At 49.2% G+C, this 21551-nt stretch overlaps 1 protein-coding gene across 2 annotated transcripts in view; it reads left to right on the forward strand.

Moving 5' to 3' along the window:
• Window positions 1-21551, forward strand: part of SSPN (sarcospan) — an 84520-nt gene that overhangs the window by 46658 nt on the left and 16311 nt on the right. The window contains exon 1 of one of the 2 annotated variants that reach the window (XM_010410336.4): window positions 18408-18875. The exons of the other annotated variant lie outside the window; for it this stretch is intronic. Coding sequence (XP_010408638.2) covers window positions 18549-18875 — 327 coding nt within the window. The 5' untranslated portion in view covers window positions 18408-18548. Of the gene's footprint in view, window positions 1-18407; window positions 18876-21551 lie in introns of those variants that run through there. 2 annotated transcript variants of the gene reach the window in all.

Consider the following 21551-nt stretch of genomic DNA (forward strand, 5'->3'; position numbering starts at 1 on the left):
ATCGCCTGCGTGCGAGCAGCCGTGGTGGCAGGCTTGGCAAGCCTCCCTTCTTCACAGGGAGACTCTCCTCCCCTCGATGAGCAGGTTTCCAGACAGCTGCCTTTTATGAGGACGGATTTCAGGAAGGCTCTAAACCCCAGCCTCGTTTAACTCGTCTCCCAGTGCTGTGCTCTGTGCCCTGCTGGGGAGGCATCGCATGACCCCTTCCAGCTGCCGGCAGCCAGGCTTTCAACGTGGCAAGGGGCCGGGCTGTGTCTGGGCAAATGTTTTCTTTGTGCGGTCAGAAAGCAGGGCTGGGCAGAGGCGCCGTGCCCGAGGCACATCCTGACAATGAACCCCTGCCCACCCAGGCCACGCTGGGTCCCGATCTCCCACGTTGATGGCAGGGACAGCGAGGGTGGCAGTGACCCTGGGTCTTCCCCAGGAGCAGTGCTTTTATCTCAGGAGCAGCAGGGACACTCACCCTGGTGGGGAGGGATGCAGGGTGCTGGAAAAAGAGCCCAGGGTGCATCACAGGATGGGACAGTGTCCCACACACAGCCCACCTGTGGGGTGTGCTGGCACCCACTGCTGCCACGGCTTGGCCTTAGTGTTGGCTCCCAGGCAGAAGGTGGTGTGCAGCCTGTGGACCCCAGCAGGATCACCAGGGACCCCTGTCCACAGCCAGGCATTGCTGAGGTTGCTGTTCCATCATCGCCACACACACATGTGCACACATCCCACAGCTGTGAGGGTCCAAATCATCTTTTCATAAAAATGCTTTGCATCCCAGACCCCAAGAACAAACCTGCCATGCCTGCTGGTGGCCTTGGCAAAGCGAAAGGCATTCACCAAACCCAAGGCACCAGCATGTGCCCGTTAAAGCTCATGAATTTATGTCAAAGTTGGAAGAGGTCTGTCAGTATGAAAAGGTCAGTGTTCTGTTTCATCGCCCTTTGCTTCCTTTGCTGTCCTAACAAGGTGTGAGGAGGAAGCCATAGGCTGGAGGGGTGCAGGACTCATGGAAGTGAGCAGGTGAGGCATGACATCCAAGCCAGGCAAAGCAGTGGGTGATGCTCACCCCACCCTCCCACTCAGAGCAGGGCAGGCAGCAGGTCCCCACGAATCTGCTCTGCTGCGAGGAGAAGAAGCCATGCAGCCGTTTCAGTACTTTCTTTGAACTTCACTCTGTGACTATCCTAAAACAGCCGTGGCCAAAGTTCTGCACATGGATCTCAGCACATGGTCCAGGCCTTTGCAAGGAGGTCTCACTTGTGGGATTTCCTGTGTAGTACAAACCACTCTTTAAAACCCCCGGTGTGTGAAGTCTTTAGCAAGGCAATAAGATCTTGACCAGCTCATTTTTTTCCTGATGATCAGAGGCACTGTGAGGTACAAATACCTGCCCCTGTCCTGGGAGCTGAGCTGAGATGTGGGAGCTCAGCTGGGTAGAGTCAGGCAAGCAGGACCACTACCACATTCCTATTCATACCCATCCATGGCAAGGAGATTGGAACTAGATGATTTTTAAGGTCCCTTCCAAACCAGGCCATTCTATGATTCCGTGATTCCTTAGCCCCACAAACCTGAGGGGGACAAGAAAACGTAGAGTTTTTTATTAGCTTCCCATTTTGCAGATTAGCATTATCATTCCTGTTATATTTTTCATTTTAAACACCTTTTTTTTGGTGTAGCCAAAACCATTTAGAGGAGTTTCTTGAGGCTCTGCAGAAGGGGGTGAGCAGCTGGGTGCCTGCAGCAGGACAGTGTGTCTCCTTTACGTCTCCATCTTCTGTGAGGCCAGTCCATCCACACCCAGGAGCACTACCCTCAACAGCTGGGTTTTTTAGCCTCCTTTCTGGGGTTTTCCACAGCAGGAGTCCCCTTAAAGCACTTGGATGCAGTTCAGAATGGCAAAATCCACCCTGGCAGTTTGAGATCCCCACTGGCACCAGCAACAGATGCCAGAAGCAGGCAAATTTCAGATCTGTATATTCATGTCTGGAGAATTCAGGCCAGATGATACAAGAAGCAGAGACTTTCTCTGTAGAGGGAGGAAAAAGACCCCAAGATGCCACACTGATATCAATCACCTTGCTTTTGCCACTGTCTGGCAGTTGGAACCCTGGCAATAGGAGAGCTGGAGGCAGTTTCCAGTCTGGCCTGTGTGCAACATGGTGCCGTAGGGACCTATAATCAAAGTTTTGATTATTAGCGTAACATTGGTCATAAAGAGGAAATAGAATGAAATAAAATGGAAGTGCAGCTATCAGTTTCCCTTGAGTTTAGCTTGATCTATTTTAATTTAAATGGAAAACGCCACATAACTTATCTATAACACTCTAAAGCCCTAGTCAGTAACATATTGCCAGCGCTAGATAGTGGCATGTTTTAGCAGCAACATGATGGACATAAAGCTCTTTAATACACACAGAAAACCAGACCTCAAATGCTCTGCAAGGAAAATCATTTGGGCCTTGTCAAGAAAATAGGGAGCTTGGGGCAGGAAGCAATGCACAGTGGCTGGCACGGAGTCTCATCATGTACCTTGGCATCTTTTTATCTGTTTCCAAAAGTTCTGAACAGCAAGAATAGAAAACATCCATTGCAAAGGTGCTGTGAGGCAACTTTGTGCACGTGAAGTGTTTTGAAAGCCCTGGGAGCCTTGCCCAGCTGTCGTAGCGTGACCTCGAGCAGGGGGTCATTGCAATGAGCTCCCAATGTCCCTTCAGCAAAACGGCCGGAGGAGCTTCACTCCAGTGCAATTTGCGCCGCAGGTCCTGAGGGCAAAAGCTCTTGGCTTGGTGGGCTCCTCCAAGATTGTTTTTAGGTTCATGAGAGATTGCAAGTGGAATAAAGTTCCCCTTCCCCTCAAAAAAGGCTTTGGAGAGGTGTGTGGGGCTTTTCTTCTGGAAATGCCTCCTTACGTGGAGCCAGCACCCGTCTGGCAGGGACCGTCCACCATGTGCCATGGCCCTGGGAAGGCAAACTTCTTCCAGCTCCCAACAGCACACTCGAGTTCCCAGTCGATGTGGAAAGCACCAGGATGGTGTGGAGAGCGCTGCTCCAGTGGCCTGGCACCGCTATCAAAGGCAGGTACGTGGCCTTATTTCCCACTCGAGGCAGCTGCAGGACGGCGCCGCTTCCCTCTGCAGCGGGAAGCTCGCGCGCGGGGCCGGAAGCCATCATGGAACAGCCAGCTCAGGAAGGGGCCAGGGCCAAGATTTTGTTTTTAACCTGTTTCTTGTTTATTTAAGCCTTTGAGGAAGACGAATAAAAGCAGCCAGTGAGCGAGGCGGGCTGTGTTGCAATCGGAGCTGCGTGTGCTGGCCGGGCCGCAGCGAAGGCGGCCTCTGTGACAGCAGACACTGCCTGCCCGGCCGCTGCCCAGCCCCGCGGAGCCACCGGCGGCTTGCACAGCAGCCAGGCTGCTCGGGAAAGGTGTCCCGGGCACAGCCACCTCCGGGCAGCAGCCGCCGCCGCTTTGGCTGCCTGCAGGAGGGCTCTGCTGCCTGCGGGATCGGGGCGCTGGAGCTGCCGCTGCTCAAGGAGGAATTAGAGGCACAGATGTTTTGGTTATTTTGCGCAGAACAAGTACATGTAACTCGTTCCCTTTTGTAGAGAGGCATCAGTCCCAGATGCCTGGTCCCTGCTAGTGCTGCCTTTGCCACAGGGCTCGCTGCCTCCTGCCCCAAGAATGGGGACGGGCCAGTCCTACAGAGCTGCTGTCCCTCTGTGCAGCACTAAGAGATGTAGCACTGCCACGTATTTGATGCTGCAATGGGACAGCAGCAGATTTGCCACGATCAGCCAATTTCTGTTGCAGTTCACATCTCCCTTGGCTCATTCATGCTCCCCAGATCAGGCTCCAGGTTTTGCTAAGGGCAAATTAATGTTCCATCAGAGCAATGCTTACCGGTGAGAGCAGTGGTCCAGATACAGGCTGTGGGGGAATGTCTTCCTTCTCTCACCCATCTGGACTGGCTGCTACTTCCCCTGTCTTCGATCTCACAGGGCACTGTTTTGGGACAACACTGCTTTGGGAACCCCCAACTGTTCCCACCAGGTGTTACAGGAGGTCTCAGCAACAAGGAGCTGGCAGCTGGAGCTGGGACTGGGATCACTGGGATGGAATTTGAACCAGAATTTGACTGTAGAGCTGGGAGAAAAACCCACAGTTTCCAACTGCAGAAAATGTAGACTCAGGTAGAGGTATCTTGTTGTTTTTAACAGGCAGAGGATTAGTGCCTGTTTGAAGTCATCCCGATTTTTAAAACAGCAACTAAGATGTAAAAGTTGGATTAAGTGAGAATGTCACCATGGGGAGGGTCTGACTGAGGCTTGGGGTCAAAGTACAGTGTGTGGAATAAAGTGAGAGCATCATGGGAGAATCGCCAGTCCTTTTACTCAGAGTTTGGATTAAAAGGCAGACGACAGTAGGTTGTTCTTCAGATTTAGTTGTTTATTATATCCCAGAAACCTAAATTCTCTAAACCCAGGGTTCCAACAGGTTTGGATCCTCTAACTTTCATCAGTAGGAGCTACCTTCACCTCTTAATGTCATTTTAAAAGCACCCATAAGGGGCTCTTGGTTTAACCCATTTCAAAGAGCTCTAAGCCAATGTTAGGATGCTTTTCTGAAATGCTCTGTTCCCCTAAGAGAGTAGATGGACATGTCATAATCTATTTGTAATCCTCCTTCCAAGTTTGCTTAGAAAGTACATAGAGCCATTACAGAAATTCAGCTGACCAAAAAAACCAGCTCTGGCCAGTCGTTTCAGGCTAAACTAATGCAATTATCATTCTTATCCATATTGTCATGCAGTTAGTCCCGCTGAGCCTAGCACTCAACTGTCCTGATTTTTCATCATGAATTCTCTTTGTTCCTCTTCAAGTATTACTCCTGATTAAGGTCTGTGATTTGAGAAACTTAATGTCAGATTTTAAAGTGACAGCTGAATTTTCTTTGAGCAAGTTTGTTTTGTATGGATAAGCTTTTACACAGCATTGACATATTTTTGACTCCTCTTTACCTTTCAGTTTCCTTTGTAGATTCTCTTAATGGCTCTGAAAAGATTGTTGAGCTTGTGCTCTCAGTGAGGCTAAAACCCTCTTGCAGGTGTTGTTGTGCAGCGGGGGGCAGACATGAAATGGAAGCAGGCACCAGGAATGCAAATTCCCGCTGCAATTTGGGTCACATGTCCAAAGGGAATTATAATTCCTCACATGCTTTCTCATGCAGCAGGACACAGGACCAGAGAGACTGCGGCCTTGGACTGGGCTCTCATGTCATCTACTCCCCTCTCTTCTCTCTGAAGATGCCCAGTTGCCAAGTCCTGTAAACCCAGAACAAGAAACACCAGAATGGCCAATCCTAACTTGCTTATAGGGAAATGCTTTCCTAACCCTAGGCACATATCACTTGGCATGTCCCCTGAAGAACTCTGGTTTATATCCCTTCTGCTTGATTATTTCCAGTGAGGTAACCCTGGAGATATCCACAACCTTTATAAATGCCCCTGCATTTTTTTCAGATCTCCTGAGCTCTGCGTCTCGGCAATCTCTGGTGGTAGTGAATCCCAGCCTTGTAATGCACTGCTGAGCACATCCCCATTCCTCCTGCCACTCACTGCTCATTTTTAAAATCAAATCAAGCATTCCCATTCCCATTCCCATTCCCATTCCCATTCCCATTCCTTGGACTTTCTTGCCCCAGCTTCCCTTGGGCTTTGTTCTCTGCTCTCTGTATCCATCAGTCAGTACCACCTTTATTAATATTCCCTTCCACCCCATGATCCACCTTTGCACAACAGCTGTCCAGTCCTCTTGAGCAGGAATCTCTTTGGCTCTCGAGGCACACAATTCCCTGCCCTCCTGGGCATCCCTCTCCCTTCTTTACTGCTCCTCACCAGGACTGCAGATGTGGTATGGATTTTTTTGAGGTCTGGGCACAGGGACTCACACTGTAGATAAAACTGTGCTGAAATCAGGAGATGTCTCAGCCAAGTTACTAATAAGATTTGTTTTTGTTACCCTGATCTGAGCCAAGACCTACAGCAGGGACATCAGACAGGGTCTGGCAATTCCCTCCTGCAACTTCTATTTCACCCTGGCAAGCCAGACCTCCACCCTCACCTTCCCAGTGTCACTGAGACCATCGACCTGCCCGTGCTAGGACTCCTTACACAGCTGCACAAGGCCTCCCTTGCACCAGAGACCTCATTTTGTGTAGGAAAGTACATGTCTATAATCCCTGGTTGGGATCCATTGTGCTGGCAGCAGGCAGTCTGCTCTCAGCCACCCTGGCTGATGGAACAGGTGTAAAAAGAGTAGGAGAGGGATTATAAAAGCTATTGCAGCTATCAGAGACAAAAAAATTAATCTAGCACCGACATGGTATTCACGTGGCACATAGAGAGCCATGGGAGTGAGGGTTTGGCTGGGAGCATCCCTTTGACAGTGCCTGTGAGAGCAGAACAGATCCTTCCAGTGTTCCCAGTTCAGCTTTGGGCTGTGGCCGCCCAGAGGAGAGCTTCTGGGCTCTGGACACCACACAAAGCCAGCAGGGAGCTGCCAGAAAACACTGTTGTCATTGTAGAGGAGGCCCTCTTGTTGCCCATGCAAGCTGCTTATGGATGCCTGAGACAAAAGGCTGGGTTTGCTTTTGCCTTGTAGTTCTAGCTCAAGGTTGGATGCTCCCGGAGCAGTGGCTGTCCAAGGGCACGGCTCCCCATGACTGCGCCCATATAAAGTGGCCTGTGCTGGCAGGAGGCAGATGACAGTCACAGATACCACTGACATAATTTTAAGGCTGGGTGAACACACTGCAGCTGGAAAAACACACACACAAAAAGGCATTTACACACCTTGTACAGGCAACTGCACTATAGGCAGCTCTGGTAGAGATGTTTGCTTTTCAAGTTACTCAAGACATCCCATTATACAGCCCCATTCTCAGTCAACTAAAGCTTTGCCAAGCATTTTGAGGTGATTTTTTCCATGCTGTATGGCTGCCTCTGACATCTTTGAGGGAAAGATCCAGCCAAATGGGCTGGGCCAACGCCTGGCACCAAGCACAAGAGGAGAGGGCAGAAGAAACTGTTTTGCACCACATGAAGTGCTTCTGGTGACCTTTTCGCTGAATGGCTTGAGCACAGCCTTGCTTTAGAGCAGGGGATTGAAATTTGGCATGAGGGCTCGATGTCATGTCAAGGGTTTGCCATGGGTCTTTCCATCGCCTCCCATCCTGCACCACCTCCCTGCTGCTGCCAGTCCCTGGGTTGTCTGAGGTGTCTCACCTGGTACCTTCTGATTTTACAGCCCTCCTAATGAGCCATGGGACTGCCAGAGTGGCATGAGACCATGGGATTTCTGTCCTTTTGTGATTTGAAAAGCTACATTCAGAAAGTTGTGATAGAAATTTTTACAGCTGCGCAGTGAATTATTGAGAGGTTTAGAAGTGCCAGGATTGAACTGACCTGTGCGAATTCAATTCACTGTCCAAAGGTGGTTTAAAAGAGATATCTGTTGCTGCTTTCTTCATCCCACACAGCTGGCCTTTCCATCTGAAGTTTCCTGTAGTTTTAGTTATGACATACTGATAACCCCCAACCTTTTGTTGCGTTTTTCGACATAGCTTGAACTGGAAGTTCCATATTTGAAACCAGTTGAGATTTCACGAATGTTGCTGCGTATCCTAAAAGAAATACTCTCCCTTGCCTTTTGTGCAGCAATGGCATAGAAGAGACGTTTAGGAGAGGGCCCCACTGTTTGCCATCAACCCACCAATTTTTGTCTGGATACCTGAGAACCCCCAGGCTGGCACTGATGGGGTCCAGCTCTATGAATGGTGGTCCTGAATCACAGGATGGTCAGTGGATTTTCAGCCACATGGACAGACTCATCATAATTGTCTCTCTCTGTTGTCTGATTGTTGCCTGTGAACTGATTTTTATAAACGTCACGGCAACAGTGCTACATGAGCAGGCAACTGAAGTTTAAACTTCCCTGGACGTAGTGTTTCTAATATACAGCTAAGAATTCCTTTGCAGCAGAGGGATTAAAGGCATGAATGACCTTGTCGTAAAGGCACTTGTGTGGGCTCAGCTAGCAGCAGGACAGCTCCCACCTCTGCCAAAGGCTGCCCATATGACCTCAGACAGGCCTCAACCCATCTCACCAGGCACATTTAGGGAGGGACATCCCACTGGCATTACCTGGAGATAAACACCTGAGCACCCTGTGGACCTGCTACACTGAGAGTCCTCAAGAGAGCCTTTCTCTCATCATCTGGGCAGCCTCTGTCTACTCTCACACAACCACTGCCCTGCACACCTTGCCAGGCTGGGGACTGAGGTGTGCTGCTTTGCTCTTCTCACACTGTGGGACTTCCCAAACAAAGAGAAAGGGCCCGAAGAGAAGAATGAGTCCATAACTGCAGAACAAGATTCTCTGGAATTAAGGATCATTACCAAATATTGAGGAAGCTCGTGGGTGCAATGAGCTGGGATGAGCTAGAATGGGGTAGAGGAGAACCCTGCTTTAACACAGGTCCTAAGGAATGAGTAATAGGAAATTGTTAGTAAGAAACACAGAGGATCTCTGGCAGGAGGGAGTGACATAACAAGACAATTGTAACTGCATCTTTGACTCTACTGTGCTTGTTAGAAGACTGTGCTTTCAGCATTGTTCCATGATCACAGTTTCCCTTTCAGTTAGTGCGCAGCTCCGTGGGTCTCAGTTACAACCTGTGGTTTCCTGAGGGATTTGTGCAGGTGAGGAGCTTAACTGTCTTAGGTGTAGCCAATTTTGTGGGTAATACTGATGAGGAGTGAGTGGCATTGACAGCTAATTAAAAATGCTACACTTTAAAATAATTTTTGCTAATTACAAAATCTTTAGCAGCACTATTTTAACTACATTTTCCATGTTCCGTGGGGATTTGAACTCTGTTAATTTTCCACTGACTCTCTTGGCACCATTTAGCATATCGAAATGGCCATGAAATTAAAAATCCTTGGCCATTTTTACTTCTCAAGGAATTCACGCTAGCAGGAACAGGAAGAAGTTTTGCTGCAGGAAAAATGTGACTAAATTCAGGTCCTTTCCCTGTTTTTTCCCCACAAAAGGACATTATGTTATAGTGCTGACTGACCCAGAGGAGCACAGGAGCTGCTCTGGTCACAAGCTGTGGTTGCTGTGTCTGGAGGAGGCTGCACAGGGCCACGTTTCCTTGTCCCATAAGGCTGGACGGTGAGTTATTAGTGCTAAATGACATTCTCTTGGCCTCAAAACGAGTCAGTACCTGTCAAAATCAGTACCCTGGTGTTTTAACTCCCACTCTGGGCACTGGCCACTGAGATGCAGCAATGTCAGACACCAAACCAGCATCAGAATGAGCACTGGACCTCAAGTGTGTTGTTCCCAGGTTCCTGTTCTGCCTCACAAACTGCACTGCTTGCCCCTGTAAGACAGAAAATGTCCTTTTAAAAGGGTGAAAAAGAGAGGGGGGATGTGAGACTTCTCTTTGGAGCAAGGCAGAGTGCATTTGCAGCGTCCTGACATCGTCACAGCAACCCAAACACACAAGCAGCACCACTCTGTGAATTTGCAAGAAAAATGGCTCCATTATTTAGCAGTGAAATCTCCAAACCAGCCTCTGACAGTCACTCTGAAAAACGACATAAACATTCAACACAAGAACAATCAAAAATACATCAGATGGTGGTTTTTTTGAACTGAGAGGGAAGACTCACATCCTTCCACTGAACGCATGTCTACACAGATCAATGTCAGCTCTTACTCATTTGCTACTGCTAACTATGTGTGTTTATTCCTGTTCCTTGGGTCTTAGTCACCTAGCCACTGTCATGGATTTGTTCTGCATGCTCTGATGAAACTGAATTCTGGGTCTTTCTCTGGAGCACAGGACACATCATTTTCTTGTCCTTTATCATCCATGGAGCATCCTATGACTGGCCCTGCATGCAGCCCTCTCTGGCAGCCCCTCTCTCTTCTCCCCCTTTGGAACAAGAGGGTATCCAGGAGAGTTATCACCCTGCTCCACCACTGGATTGCTTGTGGACCCTGTGCACATCATGGAACCTTTCCTTGCCTTTTCGAGCCACAAAGCTGCATCAATCTCAGTGGGATGAGCCTGGCAGCAAGGATTTGTTCTGTGTTTGCTTTCCCCACTTGTAAACTGAGCATCATAATACTTGCCTAGATCAAAGGGGGTACGGGGAGAATTAAATAATTAATGTATGTAAAGCACTTTGAAAGATGAAAGATGGTATATAAGTACAAAGTATTAACTACACAAAAAAAAAAAAAAAAAAAAAAAGGAAAAGAAACCCAAACTGGTTACTGATGTAAGCCTCCAGTGTGAAATCAAAATAATTGCCACTAACAAATTAGGAGATCGATTATGCCAAGCCCTAACACAGCTAGTCAGGGGACTGACAGCCTTGCTTTCTCCTGTGGCCAAGTTAGGGCACCCATATGAGCGAGAAGGCTTCAAAAGCATACTCATAATGGGGATTTGGAAGGCAAGGCACTTCCTGCATCACTCAATCATCTCAAGCCCCATGTCAAATGATACAATTCAAAAATTGATGCTGCAGCGCCTTACAACAAGCTGTTCCATGCTGTTCCTCTGCCTCACTACTCCAGTGGCCAGAAACCTGCCTCTGGTTCCCAGGCTAAATGCACTCATGGCCATTTGTATCCATTTGTCCTCGTGCCAACATTGTTTTAAGTTTAACACAGGATATTTATAGATCAATCGTGTCCTTTCTAACCTCTAATGTTGCTGGGCTGAACCAGGCAATCCTTTTCAGCTTCCTATTGTTACGTAGGGTCTGCGGCCCCCACCGAGCACCCTTAGTTACACTTGGTCCTGTTGCAGTTCATCTTCCTCTAATAGCGATGAATAAAGCTGTGTGCAGCCTCCTCACAGGGCCCACCAGTACTTCTTCTCCATCACCAATACTGTTCAGTCCCCTGTGGGAAATACTCAATTCATCCTCTCTCATATTTACCTTTTTATATGGCCGTGCTATGCTGCCATTTCAAGGCAATCCTGTGACCGGCCAAGGCGCCAGAGACTTTTTATTTTCCCAGCGAAACTCTGGCCCTTCAGCCTTTCGTGCCAAACCTTACATTTGGCACAATTGAATTTTGTCCTATTCCCATTGTTCCCACCCTCGAGGTCACACAGTTCTTCCTGTTTGATAGGCTGGGGCCTCTCTGTATTGACAAGCACTCGCATGTCTGTGTCATCAGGAAATCTCACCACGCACTCCTCCCTCTTTTGTGTGACAGAAAAATATGGACAAAAAGCATTCCCCAGGCAGCCCTCAGACAAATTCACCAACTACCTTCCATATCTGCTTTCAGCTCATCTTGCTTTCACCTCTTACCCCACTATGCCTCACCTATCTTGCAGAGATGGTTCAGGTTCTTACAGAGGGAAAGATGGTGCAAGTCCGTAGGGCTTGCCCGACCCAACCAATGCTTTGGAAGTGGTTGTGTTCCCCTGAGGACATTGCAAAAGAGAGTCAGACAAGTTGTGAAGCTCTGACATTTCATAACAATGTCAAGCCAGGGAAATATAATACCCAGGGTAACTTAGGATGGGAGGGAGTATTCTTCAACATCTGGAGGAGCACATGCAGTAATTCTGGCAGCACAGAGAGCTCTGTGTCCTCAAGAACCCTCTTACATTACAACATGAAGCCATGTTGGTATTGCTGCTCAGAGGGAAACTGAGCCCAGGTGGAGGGCAGAGACCTCCAGGGCCAGGGGGCTGTTCCAGGGGAGAGGTGGGCAGAGGTCAAGAGTCCCAGATCTGTCCACAGCTCTAACCCAGACCCCAGGCCTCTGTTTCACCTCAGATGAAGACCAGGCAGCTTTGGTCATTTGTGGAGATGATTTACATCAATGCAGCAATGCAGGAAGCAAAGGGATTCTGATTTCTGGGAGTAACCACCTCTTTGTGAGGCAGAAGATTATGGCCCAGCATCTACTGGACCCTATAGCTGCTAAGACAAGCTCAGGAGGAGACAGGAGAAGATGAACTCCAGTATCCTCCAGTCTCCTGTCTCCAGGGAAGGTGATGGGGTCTGCCTTTGAACCAGCCAAGAGGTAAAGGCAGATCTTGGCCATACCAAGATCAGCAACCAACTTCAGTTGGGCTGAAGAAATCAGCTCCAGCACTCAGGCGCTTCAGGGCTCCCAAGATGACTCTGAGAAAAGCCACCACTTATGGTGGACCCTGGTTGGAGCAAAGTAACAACCACTTACTTTCGAAAGACTGACTTCTCCTCAGAAAATTCCAGCTGGTGCCTTCCAGAGGACCCAAAAGTGTATTCCAGGCAACTGCAGTGTGTGTGAGTACATCAGGCCTTGAAGCACTGCTGGAGCAGTGAGTAACACACAGCGAGACTGCCCGAGTGCCAGCGTGAGACCTTGAGCCAGCTGCAGAAACAGAGCCCTGAGTGTCTGTACATGCCAGAAAGTGCAAGAAATGAGATACGTGTGAATATGCTCCACAAAGTTTGTCCTGGATCTTTGGAGAGAACACCTTATTAGAGCTTCTGGTAGCATTACACCAGCTCAGAAGCAGGTTTTTTTCATGTGCCTCTTGAAAATAAGGCCTTTCTAATTTCATTACAAAGCATCCACTTGCATGGGACACGCTGAGCATATTTGGCACCCACTGCTATGAAGCTCCTTTGTTTTATCCCTCTCATTAATGAGAAGTGAGAGCAGGAGCCCTTACCCTTACCCTCTGCAGCCCACAGTGCCTGTGTCCTGGTGTAAAGCCACAGGCAGATTTCCTGGAACTTCTGTATATGGCTTAAGGCAGCATCCTGAGCCCTGCATGTGCGTGGGGGTGTGTGAATGCATTCCTGTGAGCACAAACACAGAACAGACTTAATTGTTGTCCTCAGCAAGAGCATGGCTGAGAGGATCTGCCTCTGTTTAACCAGGTAGTAATTAACACCTGGTGAGAAGATCTAACAGCCGTAATATCTCATTAACGTATTTTGATGGATGATAACCTCTTCAAATACGCATGGAAGAGAGAGAGGACCAGCTTTGGAAAGGGCACAGAGTCTGTAAACTGGTCATCCCTGTTTTTCATACTCCTTAACCCTGCTCAGGGAGATGCAAAAGTCTCTGGGCTGGTATAAAATACTCACCAGAGTGTGGTGATGTGTAGAGCAAGCTGCAGCACTTAGCTTTGCTTTTGTGTAGTATCACAGCTTGTCACCTCTTCCTTCCCCAGCCCAATTTTGAGGGACTGTCAGTTGTAGCCCGTAAGGATGCTCTCCAGCCCTCATGCAGAAATGTGATAAAATATGCCTTCCACCCCAAAGAACCTGCCATAAGAGTAGAAGACGAGGCAGAAACAGTCAGATCATTTTGGACAGCTTAAGCACTGTTAAGTTTTATACAGGAGACACCCACAAATGCCTGGGCCACTGTCTGGATTCAGGGAACCACAGCCAGAGGTGAGGAGCCGCAGGCACGAGGCATCTGAGGGAACTTAAGCAAAAGCAAAGGTTTAGGAATTTAAACTGGTGTAGCACAATCATTTTGGAGACTGCAAGGAACAATTTCTTCCCAAACTGATTTCTTTTATATGCACAAATTTACTTCATGGTCAGAGGCGATGGAGGGAGTAAGGTGCATTGTTAAATAAGCAGCCTCCAAGGGTGGAGTACCCCGACATAAAACAACTCCTGTTGTAGCTCTTTCCATATCTGTCACCCCAACCACCTAAACTTAAATGCTCTGTACCTTGGTCTTACTCCTAGTGATGCCAAAAGGGCACATGGAGTGCATGCAAAGAATACTATGGGGTGGATGGTTCCTCTGGAGGTCACCTGGCACAACACAACACTCACAGCAGAGCCTCTGGACTCACAAAGCAACGTGAACTGGCCTCAGAAGAGCCTGTCAAAAACAAGCCTCACCTCCAGATGACCTGAACTTTAAAAGTGGCTGTGGCAGAAGCCAGCCTGGATTGTATGTGTTGGACCCGTTTCTAATTGGCCTTGTGTTTTATGCAAATGTGCTTTCAAGAGCTACACATTGTCATTATCTGTTGTCAATGGGCACGAGGTTTAGGAAATCACAGCTTGACTTTAAACCTTTTTTCAAGGATAACCTTTCATCATTTGCTTTAATGGGGGACACCCCCCCCCCCAAGTCTGGCCCAGTCTTTGTGCTGAGATTTGGCTACTTGGCAGTGCTTGGCCCAGCTCTGCAGTCCATGGCTTGCTGTGGGGTGAGGGGATCAGGGGAACAAGAAGCAAGGGTGAGGCACGGTCTCAGCTTCTCCTTAGCCCAGACTGGCTTGGAGAGTGGTGATCCTTTGGCTGGTGTGGCACATATGGCTCCCTCCTAACTCTAGCTCTTGCTCTGGGGGTGGCATCTCCGAGGGGGCCCCTGGGTCAGCGGGTTTTGTGGAGTTGCTCCTTGGGCAAAGGGAGCCAAATGTCCCACAGTCCTTGGGACAATGAGGAGAGCCTCTTCAAGCCTTTGTTCCTTGCTAATTCTGCTGCTCTGGATTTGTGTGCTGCAACCCTGCCGCTGGCACTTGGACGGGATGCTGATGCCTGGGAGAAATATCTGTGTAAACGCGGTTATGTGGGAGTGAGCGCCTGTACATCTCTGGCAGCCCAACCACACCAAGCCCGCTCTATTTCCAGGGCAAAAATGGCAGCAGGGAAAAAATCTGGAGTCCCATGGAGCACTGTGTGTCCCCAGCCCTAGGAGAAGCAGTAGGAAAGTCTGTGTCACCACAAAGCTGCAGCCCAGACCTCGCCTTTTCCACGCCTGGTGTTGTGTGTGCTCTTTGACTTGTTGTCACCGTCACCCGGGCTGCGCTGCTTTCTGGCAAGGGGAGGAACAAGAGCAGGCAATGTTTTACAGAGAACGGTGTCTGGCCATGGAAAAGCTGTGCAACATGACTCATTTTGTGTAAAGGACATGAAATTACAACTGCGTGCCACATGAGAGATGCTAGCTGGGCTCAAATCAAAAAACATCCTCATCCAGGAAGGGTATTCAAGCATGTGCTTAATTTAAGAACATACTTAATCAGGGCCTTTGGGCATAAAAGGGTAATAATTATTCTTGTGTTGCTGGGAAAATCCAAGTGACATCCGGAAGATGTATTACTTGAGAAAATTTAGTGTTATTTCAGCATCCTCGTTTAATCTTTCAATTTCCAAAAATGTAATTCTTTTAATTTGTCATTGCTATGAGTTCCTTCACAGCTGTTTTACACTCAATTGTTAATGCCAAGTGGAATCAGCAAACACAATCTGGTTCAGATAATAAGTATGGAAGATCAATCCTGCATCCATCTCTTTTCTCCGTCCCCATTAAACTTCCCAGCATGTAAGATCTCTGTGTTTGGCTTTGCAGGGAAGGCTAGCCACAGCAAAAGAACCTCTGGTACACACTGTTCAATCATTTAAAATCAGCAACATCCCTGCCCAGAATTTTTTCAATGTATTTGACCCCTAATTTTTCTCTCTAAATAACCATGCATTGCTGCAGAGATTAGAAATGGTGGGATTCTAAGATGGATATGCTTTTAAATGTGCAAGGAGCTGAGGAGAGGCTCCCTGTCTCAGCATGACCCGGGCAGATGGCAACTAATGTCTTTGTTTTTCCTGGAAAAACTGAGTGGCATAGCTACTCCAGACCCAACAGCTGGGAGAAGGCAACTCTGCTCTACGTTGACCACATTTCATGGTTTCATACCCAAACCTTTCTATCACTGCACAGAAGATGTCCCCTGAGCTGGCCTAGGCTTCTCCTGCCCTAGGGACTCTGGGCACCAGCTGGAATTTTCAAAGGGGCTGCAGGGATCTGGGACCCAAGTGGACATCCCACCTATACCCTGTAGGAGATATTCAGCCTGCTGCCCTTGAGCATGGCCTCATTTTTCTAGTTAGCTGCTGTACAGAAAATATATTTAGGCACCTGTTTTACCAGAGATTCTCTGGCCAAGAGATAAGCAAGGGCTGGTTTTGGCTGTAAGGTAAGTGCTTGTTAATTTTATTGACCTTGGGTTGAATCCTGTTCATCCTCCTCAGGCGATTGCTCCCACTGAAACCAGTATGAATAAAGCAGTTGGATTTTGGCCCCTTTGAGAAGACAGCAATCATAAATCTAGCTGCCAGCACAAATCCAGGTGCTAACCCAGGGATTTTCCTGGGGGAAAAACCACAGTAAATATCTGTGGGATAGAACCAGGCAAATGGATGGGCATAAAGGAAAAGAAAATTTAACTTCATTTCACTCTAAGAATTTTTAGGGTAGATGTTTAACTGGGCATCAGTAAAACGTGTCCTCAGCTTTGCCACTTCTTCCTGGTCTGACCTTGGTGATGATCCTTGAACACCCCGTCCTTCTCAAAGCTGTGGTTAAATATAATTATGTGTGGCTTTGAGAGGCAAGATACACCAGGGAGTGCAAGTTATTGTAAGGATATTTTAAAAAGTGAATGATAGTGACAAAACATCTTGGTGGGAAACTGTGAAAACACAGTACTCTAAGCAGCATGACTAGAGGAGAGAAGAGGTTTTTTCTTTTTTTTTTCACCTCTTGTTTATTTTCCTCTTCCTTTTTTGAACAATGTATCTTAATCTTGCTCTATGGATGTAGCACGAGAGTTATGTGTGCAGAAAGCATCTGAAATCACTTTGTTTCTAGTTTTCTTTCATCCGTTTGGTATTATAAATAACCAAAGAGGATATTGCTTAATCCATAAAACAAAGTGACATCATAATTTATTAATACAGAAGACACAGTTCATTGCTGTTAAATGCCATAAAGAGCTGGAAATAGAGTAGTTTCTCAGAAGGCACTGCCAGTGTGTCAGAGGAAATATTTCCTCGATGCTATATCAGCATGTGTAAGATCCTCTCTGAGCACCTCACCATTTTGGCTAATCCCAGCTGAACTGCTCTGCCACATCCAAAGGCAATTTTGGTGGGGATTTCTCCAGTCTCGGATGTCTTCTTCCCACCTGCCCCACTCCTCCCAACGCTTTGCTCCTGCTGTCCGCTTCTATGGGAAGGGAAAAAACCCCAAACAGCCCCGTGGTGGGGACAGAGCAGGGTGGTCCATTTAAGGTTCTCTAACTGGTGTTAGTGGGGCAGCAGCACAAGCCCACGTGTCCTCAGGGTGTTCCTGTGCCAGCAGGGACACGGAGCTGCACGCATGGAGGAGTGATGCCTTACATCAGGCTGTACACACTCGGCCCCGGGCCAGCAAAGAATTTAAGCACCTGTTTACCCCTAAGCTTTTGAGTAATTCCTCTGGCCTGAGCCTAGCACAGGCTTCCCATAGCCTCCCACTTCCCACGGTCTTCCTTTGCAGGAGTTGTGCACCATGGCCTGGCTGAACTCAGGGCTGCGGCACAGCCCTGGCACAGCACCACTCAGCACCCACCTCTCCTTGCTCCCTCCACCTCACAGAGCCAGAGTTCAGTCTCTGCAAACCCCGGTCTGGCTGGCACCTCCATGGATGAGCCCCTCCAATGTCCAAGAGGCTTTGCCAGGACTCCCAGCGCTGGATTCAGCCACAGAGCAATTTTTGAGTATTTCAGGAGAAATTCCACCGCTTCTGTTGTTGTGCTGTGTCCAAGCACCAGCCTGAGCCCACGTATGGATGAAGTGCAGTGACCACATGGCCACAATAAGACATTCCTCTGTCTTTTAGGTAACACAAACAGTCTTCCTGGCGTGGATAACTTGCAGCCCTGGAAACACACCCAGTGGATGTTCTCTCCACGCTCTACCACTGCCTGCCCAGAAGCACCAGTCCTCACTGCTGGTCCCTGTCTTCCTTGCCATAAAACATGCCTGGCTGTGCTTTTGCAACTTCTGGGAAGAGACAGGATCCCTTTTGTCTCCCCAGGACATTAACTTGTATTTTCATTTGTATAGATTTTGTACTTTCTGTACACGCAATCAGCTCCCTCCCACTGGAACGCGGCTATTTAAAGTGGTTCAGCAGGTGTGTGGAACGGGCACGGTGCTGCCTGGGTTCCGCCAGCCGCGCCCTGCCGGTAGCCCCCAGGGGAGCCAGAGTGCCATAAGCTCCTACCTGCCTGCCCCCTGCACTGGCACTTGAGCGCTCCCGGCTCCCTGGCCAGGCAGATTTCCCTGCTGTTCATCAGCCGGCAGTGCGGAATTCCTGCCCTGCTGTTTGCCCGCGCGGCTCGTCCCCGAGTCCCAAAGGTGTGCTCGCACCTGTGCAGCCGTGGCAGCGCACACGCCCAGCCCTGTGTGTGCACAGCCGGCGCCTGCACGTTGGCAGTTCGCTACCCCCCTTGCATCCCCCCCTTCTCCGGGCTATATGTGGCATTTCGAAGCTCTGACAATCTGCTTCCAAATGTTTTCCATATTTGTTCAGCCTCCTTGGTTCAAATACCAGGAACAACTCAGCCGGCACAAAGCGAAGCTTTGGGGGGCACAAAACTCACTCCCCCATCGGCGTGCGCGCACACACTCGCACGTGAAAGCCTAAAGTCTGTCGGCATGGGAAAGGAGGAGAAGAAAGCCCAGCACAGCACGTCCCCGAATAACCAGAGCCAGACAGGGAAGGCACCCGGAGAGGAGAAAAGCACCGGCTCGACGCAGGAGTCCGCGATGAAGAAGAAGAAGAAGAAGCAGAAGAAAGCCAAGGGGGATCCCAAAACTGCCCAGGAGGAGGAATCCCACACTTGTTGTGGCTGCCGTTTCCCGCTGCTGTTTGCGTTGCTGCAGCTGGCGTTAGGCACCTCTGTAACAGTGCTGGGCTTCCTTATGGCAGGCATCAGTTCCTCTCTGCTAGTCAGAGACACTCCATATTGGGCTGGGATAATTGTAAGCATAAAGTCTGTTTCTCCATAAAGTGCCTTTGCCAGCATTAATGCAAGCTGCATGACGCTCCACTTTAGACTAACCAACTGCATGCACACCACCATTTGAGTTATGCTAACTATAAATATTCCTGGGATTAAGTGTCTGGCTATACTTTCCCAAGGAAAACTGCTCCTGCAGAATAACACAGCCTTTCGTATTCTTCCCTGCAATGCCCAACAGACCTGAAATAAAATACAGGGTTGCTGTTCACTGGATGTATGTGTTAGCTTGTACTTTGCAGTGAACTCCTGCCTGGTGATGCTGAAAAAACAATGTTAACTTCTTCCGCTGCCTACCCTCTTTGCCCACCAAACCATAACCATCAGGTTTTGGAAGTGAGAGCATAACTCTGTAACTCGCAACTTTTAGCTGGGCAAGGAGAGCAATGGCTGTCCTGGAGCTTCCTAATTGTGCTGTGCTGGAGAACCGCTGGGATTTAACCCTCTTCCTGCTGCTGCTCCTGGCTGCACGTGGCCATGGGGAAGGGGATAGCACTGGTGGATGTGGCAGGGAAAGGGAGCCCGTCCCAGGGCCTGCTCGTGGCTCCTGCCAAGTCACTTTGGAGTGACACGCCAGCCTCACTGCGTGGGCGGGGGAGACTGGGCAGAGGGCTGCGTCCTGCTGGGTGTAAATCAGAGGCATTCCTGCTGGGGAAGCCTGGGTTGTCCCCAGCAGCAGCCACCCCTGCAGAGGTGAGGACAAGGTGTGTGGTGCCATCCGTGGTGTGACTCTGCTGGCTGTGGGTTTGGGGACGTGAGGTTTGCCTGTGGAGAGACGGGGTCAGTGATTACGAACCTGGGATAGGCCGTGGATATAACTGAGCATGCAGGTTTCTTCGTAGGCAGCAGCTTTCAGGAAAATATATCCTGAAAATATGCCCTGATGTGTTAGCACAGTTCTGGGTGTCATCAGACTGTAAGAATTCCCAGCAAATAAATTCATGTTTAGGTACTTAGAGAAAAGATTTCTCAAAGTGCTGAACAGCTATGGGAGCATCTCCTGTAAATGTAATTCCTTGTTAGAAGATTATCTGGGCATCTGAACTGATTGAGGTTTGCTGTGTCAATCCTACTGGGCAACCCTTCAGAAGGTGGAAGGGTCAGGGCCTGAGATCCCAAAGGAAGAGCTCCTCTGACTCATCTCTTCATGTTTCTGTTCTGACTGAAGAGGTATCGAAGAGTTTAGTGGTGTTTTGTGGGGCAAGAGCCTGCCCTTGCTTGGAAGGAGAACTTCCTCCTGGGAAGTTTTGGCTGTTACAAATCAGGGGGGAGTACATATGATAAAATAGCAACATGTGGCATGTTCACTCCTGCTGTTTATTTTGAGGATTCTGGAGGTCAGATTAAATCTTTTCCAGACAGCACTGTTGCTATCTCAGGTTGGAAATAGCTTTTTCACTAGAAAAAAATGGGGAAAGAGTTAGCTGGACTGAACCAATGCACAGTCAGGGATATGAGAAAAGCCATGGAAGCAGCCCCCAGCCCATGTGAATGTCATCAGTGCCCAAGCAGCATCCATCTGAGACATCCACAAATGGCTGGTCTCCCCTGGGGAGGCCGGAAACCCCACCAAAGTCACTGCTTTCTGAAAACAGAGCTCTAACCCCTGTTGCTTTTAGCAGCAGCTGCCAGCAGTAGTGACATTTAGATGCCCACACAAGTCAAAGCTCAGTCACTTTCAGAGCTCCCCCCTGAAAATCAGGAATAATTCTCCATGTGTGTGTTCCTGAGCTAATTCCCGACTTGGAGCAAGAGACTCGGCTCTCAGCTGTGGTTGGTCATCATGTTTTGCACTCACCAGCCAGGATTACCCCTGGGGAAAGATTTCCTGGGACTGTGTGCTGGCTGTGGGAGCCAGGGCTATGTTTTGGTTCATGTTCCAGGTGCCCTGGCTGTGGGGAGGACCAGTGCAGGCTGTGGCTGCAGGAGGGGCCCTGTGGGGAAGGGTGACTGCACCTATGCTCTGGGTCAGATGGTGACTCTCACCTGGGGGACTCTGGTGAGATGTTGAGTCATCAGCACACTCAAGTGTGGTTTGATTCCTCCCTGGCTCAAAATGGCTTTTGGTGCCCCCCTGTTTACCCTCAGGGTGATGACAGGGGCTGTCTGCTGGGGGCACGTGGCCAGGCAGGCTCCTGGGCAACCACACTGCTCTCCTGCACCCACAGCCCAAAGCAGAAAGGAAGGAGGGGTCTGGCACCAGGTGAGAGGGAAGGGAAAATGAAACTGGTGCTAGAAAGGAGAGGCTGAAGTGGTGGGGCAGCCCCAGAGCTCCCAGCAGCAGAGCCTGTGTGGAGCACTGGCTGTGGTACCACAAGAGCTGTGCAAAGCACATCTGAGGGGCAAAATGCAGGAGGTACCACACAGTGCTGCATTTACTTAGTTCCTGTGCTGTGGTGTCTCCATGGGGGGGACTTGGTTCCCACTGGGACATCAGGTGGAGATGGCCAGGAGCTGCTGAGCTGGAAATTCCAGGTGTGCAGTCCGAGGATATTGCTGGTGAGCTGTGGTGAGGACTGTGCCAAGGACTGGCCTCTGGAGAGCTGGGGAAAACTGGTCCATGAAGGAGAACCTTTGGCTAGGCCCTGCATGTGGCTGGATGTCCTGTAGACTGGCTCTTGGGCTGCATGGAAGGTGT

The sequence above is a fragment of the Corvus cornix genome, chromosome 1A, assembly GCF_000738735.6.
Source record: "Corvus cornix cornix isolate S_Up_H32 chromosome 1A, ASM73873v5, whole genome shotgun sequence".
Classification (NCBI taxonomy): Eukaryota; Metazoa; Chordata; class Aves; order Passeriformes; family Corvidae; genus Corvus; species Corvus cornix.